At 49.4% G+C, this 15849-nt stretch overlaps 4 protein-coding genes across 4 annotated transcripts; 2 read left to right on the top strand and 2 right to left on the bottom strand.

The window, feature by feature from the left end:
* Positions 1-1300: 1300 nt before the first annotated feature.
* On the top strand, positions 1301-3128 carry ALTATR162_LOCUS3813 (uncharacterized protein; the record flags this gene model as incomplete). Its single annotated transcript, XM_043311421.1, has 2 exons — positions 1301-2999; positions 3058-3128. 2 exons carry the CDS (start codon positions 1301-1303, stop codon positions 3126-3128), a joined length of 1770 nt encoding a protein of 589 aa, XP_043167356.1.
* A 149-nt stretch (positions 3129-3277) lies between these two features.
* ALTATR162_LOCUS3812 (uncharacterized protein) lies at positions 3278-3950 on the bottom strand (the record flags this gene model as incomplete). The annotated part of the gene is made up of 2 exons (XM_043311420.1): positions 3278-3417; positions 3467-3950. 2 exons carry the CDS (start codon positions 3948-3950, stop codon positions 3278-3280), a joined length of 624 nt encoding a protein of 207 aa, XP_043167355.1.
* Positions 3951-10301: 6351 nt separating this feature from the next.
* On the top strand, positions 10302-10652 carry ALTATR162_LOCUS3811 (uncharacterized protein; the record flags this gene model as incomplete). The annotated part of the gene is made up of 2 exons (XM_043311419.1): positions 10302-10313; positions 10356-10652. The coding sequence occupies 2 exons, from the start codon at positions 10302-10304 to the stop codon at positions 10650-10652; spliced, it is 309 nt and encodes a 102-aa protein (XP_043167354.1).
* A 4038-nt stretch (positions 10653-14690) lies between these two features.
* ALTATR162_LOCUS3810 (uncharacterized protein) lies at positions 14691-14961 on the bottom strand (the record flags this gene model as incomplete). Its single annotated transcript, XM_043311418.1, has 2 exons — positions 14691-14865; positions 14915-14961. 2 exons carry the CDS (start codon positions 14959-14961, stop codon positions 14691-14693), a joined length of 222 nt encoding a protein of 73 aa, XP_043167353.1.
* Positions 14962-15849: the final 888 nt, after the last annotated feature.

Genomic DNA, 15849 nt, shown 5'->3' with positions numbered 1-15849 from the left:
ATCTTTACGCGGCATCAGACCACATGAATGCCTGTCGATCCCTCAAAAACCGATGGACTTTTCTTTCTTCTATCAGAGTTTGACTCAACAGGACCGAACGAGCCGTTTAACTCTACATGGTTCATAGATAGGCGTTGCACGATGCCAAAATGACCGAGCCCCCCCTGTCCACCTCGGCACTGTCTTCGCGAGATGGCTGACGGCCAGTGGAGCGCATCTTAGGACAATAGAACCATCCACTGGAACATGTTCGCTGCGCATCGAGACTAAAGAGACAATTTCGCTAAGTACAGTTGGTCTTCAACGTACGCTGCTCTGCATCCACCCAAGACGTGCCCGGAGAGCCCATGTGTTGTTGTTCGACTTCATTTTTCCATTTGTACTAAAGCCAAAGAGAAAAAGAAAGCAGATCGCAAAAAGAACGCAAAAACATACAACAGCGGGGATTCGCTAGTGGTCACCCACCTAACTACTAATCCGCCGGTACACTGCTTGTATATGGCTGAGCGGACGGGAAGCCTACCTTTCTCCCTCGCGACTGTCACAAAATCCGTTAATTCTTCTGTTTGCAGTAAGCCCCTTTTCTGTATGCAGTAAGCCTCTTCTCCGTATGCGGACTGTTAGCACACATTCCTGTATTAGTGGCTTGCGCCGCGTAAGCGCTACTGATAAAGCAGCGGTCTAGCGCTTAAGTTTCTTCTGAATGGACGCGGCGAACACAGCACTCGCACTGCAACTGTATGAGGTAGCGCGGATTATTTACCCGCATGTAAACGTAGGGGCGGTCATGTCGTGGGGCACTCTTCGGACAAAGATCTTGCCTTTACTTCACGATGCAAACTGCCCAAACATTGTTTGTATCACTAATGTCCGTCCCTGCGTAACGGGACACCCTGTGTGACGGGACGCCACAGACACTCCCCAACATAACAAACTGACCAAGCGATACCATGCAATTAGAGTTCGCAACAAGCAAGCGATAGGCAGAGTGATTACTCTCTTAAGACTGTCACAAATCGGAGGGTGATGTTCCGGCGCTTGGTGTAGCAATCAATCTGCCTATCGCTTGCTTGTTGCGGACCACGTGCAACTGTTTGCCAACGCGGTAAGAGGCTTAGCGATGTTGTCACATGCGTGGGATGATACCTCTTAAACTCTGGAAGGCTGCTACCTAGTGCAACGACGTAATTCACCGCCCGTCTATTTGTCGCCTCGCAGGATTGTTGAATGGCAAATTTCTTCGTACCTGTGCTGACGGCAAATCGGCCAGCACCGACATATCTGCTAGCAGCTTCCAATTATGGCTTATTCGACTAGCAACGCGTTCAATCCAAAAGAAGCCATACGGCTTGTCAAAATCTGTCCGGGCGATCCTGACGAAGAAATATGCTGCACACGCCGTTCGGTCCCGTTTACAGGAAAAGATGGACCACCCAAGTACAACGCGCTTTCATACGTATGGGGCGATGATAAGGACACCTCAGGGATCACCCTCGACAACGATCCCTTCGACGTCACCCGAAATCTCTACGCTGCGCTCCGGCATCTTCGTGATACAGGGCAAACTCGGAATTTTTGGATTGATGCAATATGTATAGACCAGACGAACAAAGAGGAGCAGTCTGAGCAGGTTAAGATTATGAAGCAAATATATGAGAGGGCCGAGGTGGTGGTGGTTTGGCTTACTGGACATGGGGGCACAAAAAGGGGGTCAGCAGAGATAACAAAAGCACTGGATATCTTAGTAAAGGAGGCAGAAGATATGGGAGACTTTGGGAACTTAGAAGCAGAGCCCAGTCGTGCCTGCAAGATACGCGCGAGAGTTTTGGATAAATTTCGACAACTTGTAGCGGCAGATGATACCTTACTACCATGGCTGGAATGTGCGTTCAACAATATATACTGGAACCGTGTTTGGACCCTCCAGGAGTTCGTATCTGCGAGGCAACTCTTAATCCAGTGTGGCGATTCTACAGTGGACTATCAGGTCTGGCGGAGAATAGTCGAGCTGATTGGCCAAATTATGAACGATGTAGTATCTCCACAGAGGAATTTGATCATTCGTCGTACAGGTCAAGAAGCCATGGAATCATTGCCATATATTATGGGAGGCACTTCAATCCCTGCAGGAAAAATCCCAGCATTAGTCAAGCTTTGCGGTCTTCAAAACAAGAGCCTAGGTTTCCGCGTACAGTTAAGGCAGCATCCGGAGAATACCATCAGGCTTTATGATTTGTTGGTTGAGAGCTCTGAGGCTGATGCTACCAATAAGAAGGATAAGATATATTCTCTTGTAGGCCTTGCGACAGCTTGCAAAGTGGAAGTGGACTATACGGAGCCTCTAGCAGAGATATGCAAGAGAGTCACTAAATGCCTTATTAACGAGGTCGATTCGTTGGAGCCACTGCGTCTTGGAAAGGCAGAGAGCCCAAAAGAGGAAGGCTTTCCGACCTGGTGTCCTGACTGGACATTGACCCATATCAATTGGGAGAGACACCACTTCCTCCCGCGAACCTATCATGAGCGGCGCGTCCAACATTCCGAATACTTTTGCTCTTCTGACTCGAACGTGTTAACAGCATGTGGGACCTGCATTGGCATGATATACAATCACGCAAATGTAGAAGGAGGGGACATACGATCAGAAAAGTCCGACGATGACGTTCTGAAAGAGTGCATTCAGCAAAACTTGTGTCCACATGAACCTGAGTATGAAGATTACGCCGACAAGAGGGGGGTTTCGTATAAGGATGCTTTATTAGACGTTCTTTACCTTGGAAAAGAAGTCGAGGAAGTCCACGAGGGCATCATGACGTCTAAATCGGTTTACGTAGCGAGGAATGGTCTGATAACTCTCTTCAAAACGAATAAGGGCTACGTCGGCAGAGCCTTTGACGAAGTGAAGGATGGCGATCTAATCTTTTGCCTTCGTGGAAGCATAGCGCCATGTATTCTGCGACGTGGAAAAAACGGCTACACGTATGTTTCTCAAGCTTACGGTAGGACTACACTTCCTGTACTAATTGTAGCGCTACCGAGAACACTAACATCTCTTAGTGCACGGATTTATGAATGAATGTGGTGCAACAGCATGGCAAGACAGCGCGGCGAGCTTGGAAATTTCCTAAATCGACAGAGACAACGTATCCCGAAAAACTAGTAGTAGACTGCAGGAGCTCAACTTAACTTAATAATGAATGTATAGTAGCAGGTGATTTTTCAGACAGCGATACAAACATTCTACCCTGTAATGAGGTAATAGAACATGGTGGTATCGCTACCAGTTATCTTCTATGTTCTTTTCGAAAATTGTGTTGTAATTTTCCTGCATTGCCTCCCGTTCGCTGCCACTGTACTCTGCTAGGTAGTCAAGATCTGGAACCTCCCAGTATCGTTGCTCACGTCTCTCTTTTTGATCTGCTATCGATTAGAAGCCAGCTTTTGTAGATGTAAAAGAGAATCTCACCCGCCTTGACTTCTCCGGGGCTCCTTTTCTCGACAATTGCATCGATCGGAATGCGGTGAAGGCATAGAAAGGCTCCACGAATATGCTGACCGGCGCCGGCGGGAAGGTCTAGATCAAGCTCTTCCAACAAGTCGCTGAGCTTGAAGAAGCGGTTCGTGTCCTTCAATTTGGTTGTATCGATCACATGCAGAGACCAGTCATCGCTAGGGCCTTTATGTCTGTGCCAAGGCTCTTTGCGACCCCAACTCTCAGCATGCGCGCGGTCGGAGAAGAGAGAGACGAACGGCAAACTGGCTCGGCAACTCCATGTAAATTGATTCACGATAGCGCGCTTAAATTCGACCAGCTCGCTGGTGTCGTAGACCTTGGTCGTATCCGAAGCGCTGAACCCCTTGGTGGTAGAGAAAGCTGTTCGGCTGCCTGGATAGTTCACGCGATAAAGCTCATCGGGAATATCATTCTTGGAACAAACATATGCGTCCATGGTAAGATTCTCTATTGAGAGTGAATGTCAGAATTTATATTTTCGCGATCATCATGCTCCGAGGTTTATTAAGAGCTCTTGGAATGAAGGCTTGCAGGTCAGGGCTCGTGTCGCTTGCTTATTGGACTGCAAAGAAGCGTTGCTGTTACACAACATAAGTGACGTGTGGGAGCAGTCAACCAACTACAGTCTTAGGTTAAGTGTCGTGAGGGTATATCAGACGCTCCTCCCTTTCCCAGCTAATGACCAGTCTCAATCCCAAGACAGCCATGGCCGCCGAAAACTTCATCCACGATCTTTCAGGGTAAGTCCGTCCCTTCGAGGCTCCTCAAGGCAAGGAGCGGGCGATTACGACTGCATTCTTATCGTCGACATGCCTGCTCCTTGGTTGAAGTCTCTAGCAATAAGTACTATTGTTGCTAATACGTCGGAGATATCTATTCGCTGGTAATTTATCGGATCTCACCTTGACATTTGGCGAGAAGAGCTGGCAGATCCACAAAGCTCTCGCGTGCTGTCATTCTATATGGTTTCAGAAGGCTGTCAATATCGGCTTCGAGGCAAGTGGTTTCAGTCAGCAAGACCTGAGCCTTAGCTAACGTTGTATTGTAGGAGTCGAAGAGCGGAGTGATTACGTTGAACGATGATCCAGAATTCGCTGATGCCATCGACTGCATGGTGTCGTATTTCTACAAGGCCGGCTACAACGTCTCTCAATACGACACATCCGAATCCCTCCTTCATGCACAAGTCGCTACTATCGCTGACAAGTACGACTGCGCATCGCTCTACAAACTTGCAAGAACTTCATTCGCGGATACTGTAAATGCCGTTGAGAGCAATGACTGGTTCGCCGTTGCTGCCTTAATCTACGACCACACGACAACAGACTTCCCAGCTCATGAGGAGTTGCGAGGTCTGGTCGTTGCTGCTGTTGCGAATCGCCCTGTTGTGTTAAAGGTGATCCTTCGACTGGAAAGCACAGCAGGACTCCTCCGTTCAAACGCGGATTTGGCGACCGATCTTCTACTCAGTGGGCCGTATATGTCTAAGATAGGAGACGTTGCGAACTACATTTTCACATGTGGCAAATGTCAATATGCTCATGTGGGATCTCGCGATTGCGCGTACGTGGCGTATCGAAATAGCTTCCTTCATGAGAGGATTTGCCCACAGTGCGGGAGTCAGACTGGAGTAACGTCCAAACGACACTCGTACAAAGTTGGGCTGGTTGGGTCGTTTTCCTGTCCTTCTTGTGATGGGCTTCATACGACGGAGCCTGTGCCTGAGCCTCTGCCATTCACGGAGGATGAAGGCGATCGAAGTAGGTAAACAGGCAACGCGTGTTTTCTAATGTTATCCACATCGGCGCATCAATGTGATTGTCCAACCCGCCCGTGAAATCTCCGTTTACGTGGCTACCGACTCGAGAGAGTATTTGCGATGGACGCTTAGGAAGCTAACCCACAGCAGCGCGCGCGCGTGCGCAAAGAGGAGGATTACCAGTCGCTTGGATATGCCCGACTGTGATTGTATGTTTTGAAGCCTGTTGAGGCGGCAGGGGAGAGCGGCGAGGGGGAGGTGGGATTGGGAGGGCGAGGCCGGTGGGCAGGGCTGGCTGGCGCAGAAAGCGGCCGACTGCGTCGCCCGAGCAGCAATCACGCAGTGCGGAGGCGCGCAACCTGCAATGGCAGCAATCAGCGTGCGGCGGATGTCGAGGGGGCGAGGGGCAATGACGCAGCGTAGAGGCGTGCAACCTGCAACAGCAGCTGCAGGATCGTGAGGATTGTGAGGGTCAACGCCACCGATTACGCAGGCGCCGCCAACAGCTCAAACTCATTAATCTTCAAGTGTTGACTGGTACTAGAAGACCAAGCAAATTGCGGGAGTTTGTGGGACTAGCTACCGCAACTGCAAGCGCCTTCTTACGAGAAACGACACCTAGGCAGCTAGGTCCGATCGCACAGGACGAACTAGTTCGGGACGTCGCAGGCCACGGGCGCTTTCAATGTCGCTAATTATAGGCATGTAGCACGAATGAAAATGTGGATCTGAGCAAGCGAAAATCATAACTAGGCGTTTGCCCATCTTCGTTGCAACCCATCCCAATCGCTATCGCAGAACCCCAAAGCGTTTTGAAATTACGAGCAAGTGCCCATACCCACAAGGCACTTAAGTCAGCCTTCAGCTTCGATTACTACCCTAGCATCCTCCCCCGTCGCAAGAATTACTCTCACTACACACTAAATATAACGGACCTTGATACGGCTGCTAGGGACTATAGACGCAATGGGCTATGACCGTTGCAGCATTCAACTGCCCCATCACTCGCAAGACCTAACGTCCCCTGCCCGTAAGCGAGAAATGCCCCTCAGCGAGATGGACCGACCCTCTAGACAACTCAATCTTTCCCACCCACATCTATAGAGCCATACTAAATACTATCCTGTACTTTAGCCACAGCTCTTTCACCTTCTATACTGCAGCAGGAAAAATACAGTCGTTGTGGCTAATGTCAATCCCTGCGTGCCAGGACGCACCCCATAACGGGACACTTTTGCTCTCGGCAGTCCGGATCGCTCACAGCGCCCTTATGTACAGACAAGCGCGATGTGCATCCAATCTACAGCTCACACTCTCCTAGTACTCTAGCCTCCGACACCGCAAAGCGTGTTGTTGACCACGCTGTCGCTCGTTCTGTCAGCGACGTCTCTTAAGTCCTTTCTGATACCCCCTGTTCATTCGCGACAACATGTGTCTGCAGCAGGCTCGGTACACCTGAAAGCTACCTGAGATAGCGACAGTTAAGACTATAGCTGCAGAAAGCCAGATTAAGGTAATGAGGGTGCACTCCGGCAGTTTCTCCGCGCAAGCTGCAAGATCGTCAAAACATGCTTGACTGGCCGTGCGTCTTAAGCGACATTGGCGTGCTGAGATGTCTAGGAGGGACTTTGCACGCTGTGGACACTGCAGCTTCAATAATCACCTGACCATCAACAGCTCTTGTTTCCGGTGGCAGGCAGCTGTAGCCGAGCGTCTAAATCTAGTCGCGCCCTTTTGTCGACGCTTTAGGTGTTTGCACGATAGCAAGGTAACAGAAGTAGGTATTAAGTTCTAATCACTTTGCTTTTTACGAGGCACTGCATCTATGTTTATATACTGCCCTGTTAACCCTTTCTATCTTTTAAGCTCCTGATTCTTAGATGTGCTAGCCCGCGCGACAACCTCGAAATTGTGCGAGTAGGCGCGCTTATGCTCTTGTCTAGTGCAGCTGCAGAGAAGACGACAGGAGACTGCTCTTGTGACTTAAGCACTTCGCTGTAGTGTTGCCGGCATGCACGGGTAGTTGGGTGATGTTCCCCTAAGACTATACTGTACCCGTCGCACGCCCTTTTGTACAAGCTAAGAGATTCTTCGAACATATGTTGCTTTGCAAGCAGATCGGCTAGGCAGTACACGCTCGTCAGCGTGTCGGGATGCTCGCGCCCCAGCACCTTCTCATACATCGCCTCTGCCTCCTCGTGCTTGCCCCGGCTGCCCAGCACTTGCGCCAAGTTGTTCATGCTCATCAGCATGTCGGGATGCTCGCGCCCCAGCACCTTCTCACTCATCGCCAGCGTCTGCCTGTGCATCGCCTCTGCCTCCTCGTACTTGCCCTGCCTGTCCAGCACTTGCGCCAAGTTGTTCATGCTCGTCAGCGTGTTGGGATGCTCGCGCCCCAGCACCTTCTTGCTTGTTGCCAGCGTCTGCCTGTGCATCGCCTCTGCCTCCTCGTACTTGCCCTGCTTGTTCAGCACTTGCGCCAAGTTGTTCATGCTCATCAGCGTGTCGGGATGCTCGCGCCCCAGCACCTTCTCCCGTGCTTTTAGCGCACTCTGATTCATCTCTCCATTTCCCATCCCCCATATCATCGGCATACCACGCTGCTTTGTACAGCACTGACGCCCATGCTCTCAGCGCGTTCGTGTTTGCATTGTCTGGCTGACTATCGGCCGCAGCTTGTGCATGTGGAAACAGCGCTTGACACACCTTCCAGTTCGCGTGTTGGCCCAACGGATAGCTACGGTCCATCAGCGCCACGTACCGCTCTTTCCACTCCTCTAGCTCGCCAGACAGCTCCAGCCATTCTTCTTTTTGAGAAAGGGCCCCGGCTGCGTCTAAAACCCCCCGTCCGCCCCGCTCATCTCCACGAGCGAGTAGCTGGCCAGCGTGTTGATGTCGTCGTCAAAGTTGGCCCCCTCCTCCTCATCCACCTTGTCCTCTTCCGCTGCGTATTGATCGCGAAGAAGCGACTCGGGGATGCCCTGGCGGTCGAAGAGACTCATCAGCGACAGCAGCCGCGCAGCTGCTGGCACCTCCTGACGGATGTGCTCAAACGAGATCTGCCAGGTCGCGATGATCGAGTTGGACGCGTGGCCGTCTCTGCGGCTGTCGCCTACGTCCTTCTTTAGCAGCCGCGCTCGGTCGCGGTCGCTTCTGCGAATGTCGTCTAGGTACCGCGCCACGCTCGTGCGCGGTGACCTCTGCACGATGTAGGCTGCAGCTTGGGTGATGGCGAGCGGCATGCGATCGAGAGCCTGCACCAGCTCCCTTGCCTTCTCTACATCTGTATCAGCACCTACACGCAACAGCTTCTTGTGCAAGAGAGCCAATGCATCGCCCTCCTCCATCGCCCTGACCTCAAAGATCGTGTCATGGCTGCCCGTCAGTCTGAAAGCTACCTCGCGGCTTCGAGACGTTACGAACACGTCACGACATCGTCGATCAAAGCCATGCCGCTTTGGCTGCCGTACTCTTACTCCCGTATATGGCTGGGGAAACACTACAATTGCGGTCTCCTAATTTCAGTGCACGAAAAGAATCGAGCGGGGGCCCGGTCCATGGTCACAAAGATTGTTCACTGACTCAGGCGATGCCTGAAGGGCAACACCTCGACAGACTTATCACGTTAAGTTGCAACATCAATGGCTTACGTCCCCTACTCCTCAGTGTCTTTTACGAAGCCAACATAGAATGCAACGCTGTAACACCCTGGTTGCAAGGAACAGTCGCTGCTATCGAATCACTAGCTGGAGAAAAGCTGTCGATTTTTGGGCGCATGTGCATGGAGAAAAGACCCGAGGTAGCGTGCATCTGGCTAGGCAGTGCTATCCTAGGTCTTCAACAAAAACTCCTGCAAGATATAAAATATGGACAGATACCGATCGACCTGAACTCCGCGGCGTGGACGGGGACAATCCAATCATTCATACAGCAACCTGTGTCTAGGCCACTTGCAGTTGACGGATACATACAGCGCGCCGATGAATGTCGTTTACTTTTCTTGTGCCAGTCGAGAAACCACACTCGAACCCCAATCTGCCAATGGAAACCTTTTGGAAAAACCCCTAAGGACGACGTCGATCTCGAAGTAAAGGTCCACGAGCATTATGAAGGCCATGGACTTCAATATCAAGCGTTCGTCTGGGACTGCACAGAAGGAGAAATAGAGCTCCCATCATTACAACAATGTCCCCACGGAATCCATGGTCAGCCGAGTATACATGAAGTTCAATACACAGTCCCTATTGTGTGGAAAGGTTTGAACCGTCAACAAGAGGCCATTTCAGAGAATGCCACGCGTAACATTTTCAGCTGGTTGCGTTCTGATGGGCGCCCACCATGCGAAAAAGCGATATTCGAGCATGAATGGTTCATGACATATGATTCAGACGAAGAGCAAGAACTTATAGAGGAAGCAACCTCCATGAATGACTTTAAGAATATTACAAAAACGGAGGAGTGGCTGAACTGTTCAAAGGAAAGTCTTCTCTAGTATTAAAATGATTTAAGGTTCGCTTGGAAGTTTCTCATCTTTTCTATCGCATCACGTTCTCCCTTCTACCATCCTCTCCATCACCCTTTGTGCCGTCGCGCTCCCCATGGCCCTTAGTCCTCCCTTCCCCGCTACAATTGGAACTTGAACATTAAGCACAACTCAACTTTGACTTTAAACGATCGAGTCCAATTCGCCATAGCCCCTCACATCCGTCCTAATCACCTAGACAACTTCCTGTTGGGGACGACCAGCGTCAACTACTTGAAACACGGTTGCACAATACTCTTAAGCAATTTGATACTTTGTCTCATACCGCATCCTCCCGAAAGCGACTCGAATCGCAAGCGCGCAACGTCCTCTAGTTACTAGACGATCTTCCGTCTAGACCATGCCCATGTCCTCACCACCGAGACGTGTCGGTTGGAGCCACAGTCGACGACAACAGGGTCGTGATGGATGACAGCAGGATCGGGTAGAACAACAGCAGGATCTGGACGAATGATGGCAGGATCGGCACGAACGACAACAGGGTCATGCTTGCAGTGGTATGACGTTGCACAGTTTGATTGGTTTAACCCGTTCTGCAGAACTCCACAAGCATTTCAAACGCATACTTGCCCGCCGCGAACCACCAAGGCCGTTTTAATACCCTACTCTGCAAGGCGAGTCGACTGTTAAGCAGCAGAAGCCGAGATATATATGTTGATTCGTATCGACCGGCAGTTTCACGTGTACAATTTAGTCGACCCGACTTCCCAGCTAGCACTAGAACCCAAGGTCTGCCGCTCTTCGTCTACCAACCCACAACTGCTAATTTTCTGCAGGCTCGCGAGAGAGTGATCAACGTCGCAGTCACGAGCGGCGTTGTAGCATATCAGGACTAAGGAATTGTCAAGGTCATAGGCGAGAGCGAATGAACACATAATGTTGCCACGTACTAGAGGTTGCAAATGTACCTAAATACCTGTGTCTATCCGATTGTTAGTCTTAAAGTCTATTATCAAGCTGGGCGATCTACTATAGTAATCCCACGACCTAACGCTCAATAGGCCGTCGCACCCTCTTCCCCCTACGCAAAAAGATTTTCCCTTTGAAGTTTTTGGGGGGCTAACGGGGCCCCCTTTCAAAAACTCGACGACAGGCAACAAGGATGGTTATGTTAATAGGTGTAGATAGGATTAGATAGGTATTACACAGACTGAAGAACATACTTATAGGCTTGCTGTATACTGCTACGCAGTTAACAGGAAGCTGAGCGACCAGAACCCGCTAATGTCGCGGTTCTAGCGCAATTGCATTACTAGCCTAGCTACATGTTTCCTTACTAACTCCCAAAGAACCATCTGAAACAGGGATATCATCCCCCCAGCATTAAACATACGAGAACAGTACCCTTTCAGTTGTCCCTAGAACTATTAACTGTACTGATTTAGATCTAGTTTTGGGCTTCCCCTCCGCCGGGAATACCAGCTGAAAAAGGTTACTCCCTAGAAAAAAAAGGTACCTCCTTAGGCACGGTCTTTAAAACACTAGACATGGCTCATCTTTGCCAAAGGGAAAGTAACAAGCGCATTGTGACCCTTGAATGCAGAAGCACGGACGATAGATCGAGAACTGGAGGTTTACCGCAAAGTCGATAGGTAAAGTATAGCAAGCAGCGGCTGCAGGTAGGACGGTAGGTTGCGGCAGACAGGCTGCGGCGCTAATGAGGCTAAGAGGGAGAGCGAAGCTCAACATCGTCTATTCTTAAAAGCGCGTAGAATTAGCGATCTAGTTATCACAAGCGTTATACTTATAAGCGCGCTAGCACAGCCACGATGTGTAAGCGTATCCCAGGTTAGATGCAGATACCCAAATCCTAATCCTGGAACCTGTTCACTTGGATAGGCGGTGCACAGCTCAACAAGCAATAAACAGACTTCAGTATTCTGTAAACCGGACACATATCTCTCGCACGATAGTAGTCTTTAAAATTTGAAGCCCCTTTGGGGTAATTTTCAAAATGCGGGGGGCATCTAATCGTTTTCGACTCACCAACAGCTCTAAGCGGCGTAGGGCCTAGTGAATGGGGGGGGCCCGCCCCGCCTTCGCACCTGTTGTAAATCTTCTCGTACCTGTCTTACACCTTCGGCATTAATAATGGACCCATCATCCCCTTAAGCTGCACCTCCGGCGTATGCCGAGAGCGCGCCCGATCCCTATTAGAAAATTAGAAACACAAAGTACAGCTCTGTCTTTGTAACAAATGGTCCGCCAAACATAGAAGATTATCAGACTTACGCAAAGCACATTAAAGACTCTTTCTTAGAGTGTGGCATTGTAGGGCCTTGTAATACCATAGCTTAAGGAATTACACTAACCAAAACTAGGGAGCCAGCTCTCCTGCTTCTAGTGTTAACCGTTTTGTTAAAGTCTAATCAAGCTAGGCTTTTCCAAACATTAAACAGCTCATATGCGAATACTAGAATGTTTTACATACGGTCAAACCACTAAACGAAGAGGACATTCTCTTTCTTCTTCTGAGCCGATACTCGCGCTCGTCTGGGGCTTGCGTGTATGTAGAAATCAAAAGCCCAAGGTGAAGCCCAAATTTTTGATTCAGCTATAGTCGGCCATCAGAAAAAGTAGCTCCATAGTATACCCTATATGTACGTTAAGTAAAACCAGCACATGTCGTCTACCCAGGGCACATAGTGTCCCACCTAGCATAATCCCCGGGCCGATTTCCCAGAGCTATCCTTTGAAGTAGTCTGACAGAGACCCCCATACATCCCGGTCCCACAAATCCCTTATCCGCTGGGAGTTCTTTTGCTCTGTGGCCATAAATTTTTCTAGAAATGCTTATGGTAGCACCTGCGGGACCTCAGCATCTACTGCAAATGGGGTTGTCCCCCCAAATACAGAGACACCCGAACGGGGGATTGCCAAGTCTTTCCCCTTAATAACCGGGGTTTTTGCCTGCGAAGCTACAACCGCCGGCGTTCCGGTGCATAGATGTCATCACCGAGGCGTGGAGCGTGGTGAGCAAGAGACTTTCGAGCTACCATTTGGATTTCCAGAAGTTATTTAGCATATGCATAGTGTTCCTTCTAATGTAGGTCTTTGGCATGCAAACGATAAGGCTAGTTTTAACAAGTCACAGTGCTACCACATAGGCTTTTATATCTAGAACAAACCCTATTAATCTATGCCTTGCTACAAAGGAGGTGTCTAAGCCTTTGAGTGTTATATACTACCTTCTAAAACTCCAGTCTACATTACGGTCGAACGAGAAGGAGCGATACTTGTATATAATTGCTATCGAGACGAGGAGGTAAGCTTTTCTTAGCCTTCTTAGAGCTTAACTCACTCTCTAGGCAGGTGTGGGCACGAGCTCATGACAATCACGAAGAGTGCACTAGTTGCTTAGACTCTTAGACTGTGTATGGTTTTAGGTGGGTCATGTTCATACTCTAGCAAATCGTATCATATATGTGACTGTGTGCCTTCCTTATTTCTGCGGTATTTCGTAGTCGTGAGAACCTTTTTGTACATTTATAGTGTGTATTTGCTCTGCGTTTGACAATACTCATCAGCTCATAATAATGTACTCATGCTGCGCCCAGTTACTGAAGCTCGCACCTAATGTTGTATCATCAGGTCTGACCGTGCAATCATACGACTGTTTACTATATCCGTGATTCAGTTACTGTCGCGCGACGCGGAAACAGGTTGCATACTCCTGCTTTGGGCACTACTACGGAATCCGGGATTCTGGGGAGGTGTCGTGGGAGAGAAGAGAGAACTATAAAGCAAATGTTCTAGCCGCACGAATCAGCATTGTGATGAATATGTGCTGCATCGTCTTCATCCGATATTCGCCGAGAAGCACTGCGAAAAGGCAGCAAAGTGATCTGCCCCCTTACACGTAGGTACCTTCCCCTGTGTTTTCGTTAGCTATCTAATTCCCTAGAGTGTAGTGGACCCACACACACTAGAGCGTCCTGAACTACAAGATCTGTGGCTGAAAAGGCTGCAAGCAGTTCTCTAACGAGTCGTGGTATATAGAAAGTTAAACTATAATTAAACTGTGGTATACAACTAACGTGACCTTAGAAGTCAAGATTCGGAAACAAGATGGCTCCCTCGGCGTCACTCAAGACAACCGCAGCGCCTACTAGCGGTAAAAAGCTTAGATTTAATTCGCCTCTAGTCATTAGAGTTGTTGTGACTATCTTTGTAGTATTTGTAGCACTGATTATCTGGTTTCTGTGGAAGAGCCGTCGTCATGTAAAGGCATCAAATAAAATTCGTTAAGAAGCCGTCGAGAGACTCGAGGCTGATCGCATGTTACCTAAGTAGGCTAGAATAATGACATATGTGCCCAAAAGAAGAACTAGAAAGCAATTCGCTAGAAGGCTAAAATGCACAATCATAACTATCTCTCTGTACAATAATCGTGAAAGAGGTTGTGTAATGAAGTGCCTCTTTCGCTACAGAAAGGACAATACGAGAGAGATTTGACCTTCGGCTATCACCTCCTCAAAAGCCATGACCCTATCTTTCCAATACACTTCCAAATGCTCTTTGCGCTCATGCGCTTGAGTTAATATCGTTGCAAAGTCCTCGTGCTTCTGAGGTCTTGTATTTCCGTCCACCACTTGTAAAGAGGATATGAATTCTGGTAGAGGCCGCTTATAACGGCTTGCAAAACCCAATATTGCACGGGCGGACAGGATTTGGCTTTCGTACTTTATACGGCATCGGATGTTGTTGCGCCCAATTGTGACACCGTTGCAGGAAGCTACCGCATTTCGAATCGTGAGGTCTTCGGGCTTATGCGTCCAGGGAACGGACTGCGACGTCATTTCGGGTAATGGCTCAGATCTTCCACTGCCGTCTTGGGCGTACTTCACTGCCTCATTCGGTATGGTCGGCTTCCCCTAAAGCAGCTCGTCGACGGCTGGAATCGACGTGAGGTCCTTTTGAGATATCGGACGGAGATGTTGCTGGCTGGGAAGACTTCTGTCGAGGTGCTGAGTGGGACGTCCTTGGTAGCTGATCCGAGTGAGGGTAGTCGACTTGTTATCGGAAGTCATATCGACTTCGAAGTAGACGCTGCTTGCATGTCAGTCTCTTAATCATACGTCTCACCACTACTACTTACTCTAGGTCATCTTGCGCGGGAGTGTGTGAACGTTGAGGGAGACTCATCTTTGCTGAAATTTGTCAAGGACAGTATCCCCCCTTTATATAGAGCTCCAGTATAAACTTTGCTTCGAACACATTGGACGAGGAAATTTAAAACCCCCCCCCCCCATCGCATCCTACACCAACCGTCACACTACCCAACATACCGCCCGTACACTGTCGTTCCGACAAGCGGTAGGACTCATGCAATAACAGAATTCTGCCTTACCAACAATATGCTTAGTGCAACGAGAGCCAATAGGTCTAGGTGGCATAAAGCTCAGAGTGTGGAGAAACACTTATTTCTGAACATACTACCAACAATCGAGCGCCAGGGTAGCAAGGCTTTTATGCAGCGCAGCTTCTTTGCCTTGCTAACACTATGCTCCGTGCCGCAAGAGCCAATAGGTCTTGATATCGTGACGTCCAAGACTTGGGAGAACAAGAATTCCAAACATACTAGTAACAGCCTGGCCCCAGGGCGGCAGAGATTTCATGCACCGCTTCGTGTCTGCCTCGTACCTGCTCTGTATTAATCGACAAGAGCCAACAGGTTCAGCGGCATGAAACTTGTGACATGGGAAAAATGGTATCCTTGGCCATGCTACCAACAGATCAGCGGCAAAGCGGCAAAGACTTCATGCATCACAGCATATTCGCCTTGCGGTAACTCTGCTTGGAACTATGAGAGCCAACAGATTCGCCCGCATAAGGTTGCTACATGGAGTCGAGACCTAGGACAACGACTCGTGATCATCCTAGCGGTAAGGTGTTCATGCCTGGAGTACTCTCACTGGTTAAGCGTCGTCACAAGATTGCCGCTGCTGCGGCCTGCGAATCCTGATGATGCTTCCAATATTCATGCAATAACCGCTGATGCTAGTTTTAGATACTCGCCGTGGGCTTGTCAAC

Source organism: Alternaria atra (genome assembly GCF_907166805.1).
Source record: "Alternaria atra isolate CS162 genome assembly, contig: 23, whole genome shotgun sequence".
Classification (NCBI taxonomy): Eukaryota; Fungi; Ascomycota; class Dothideomycetes; order Pleosporales; family Pleosporaceae; genus Alternaria; species Alternaria atra.
This window is presented reverse-complemented; position numbering and strand designations above follow the sequence as displayed.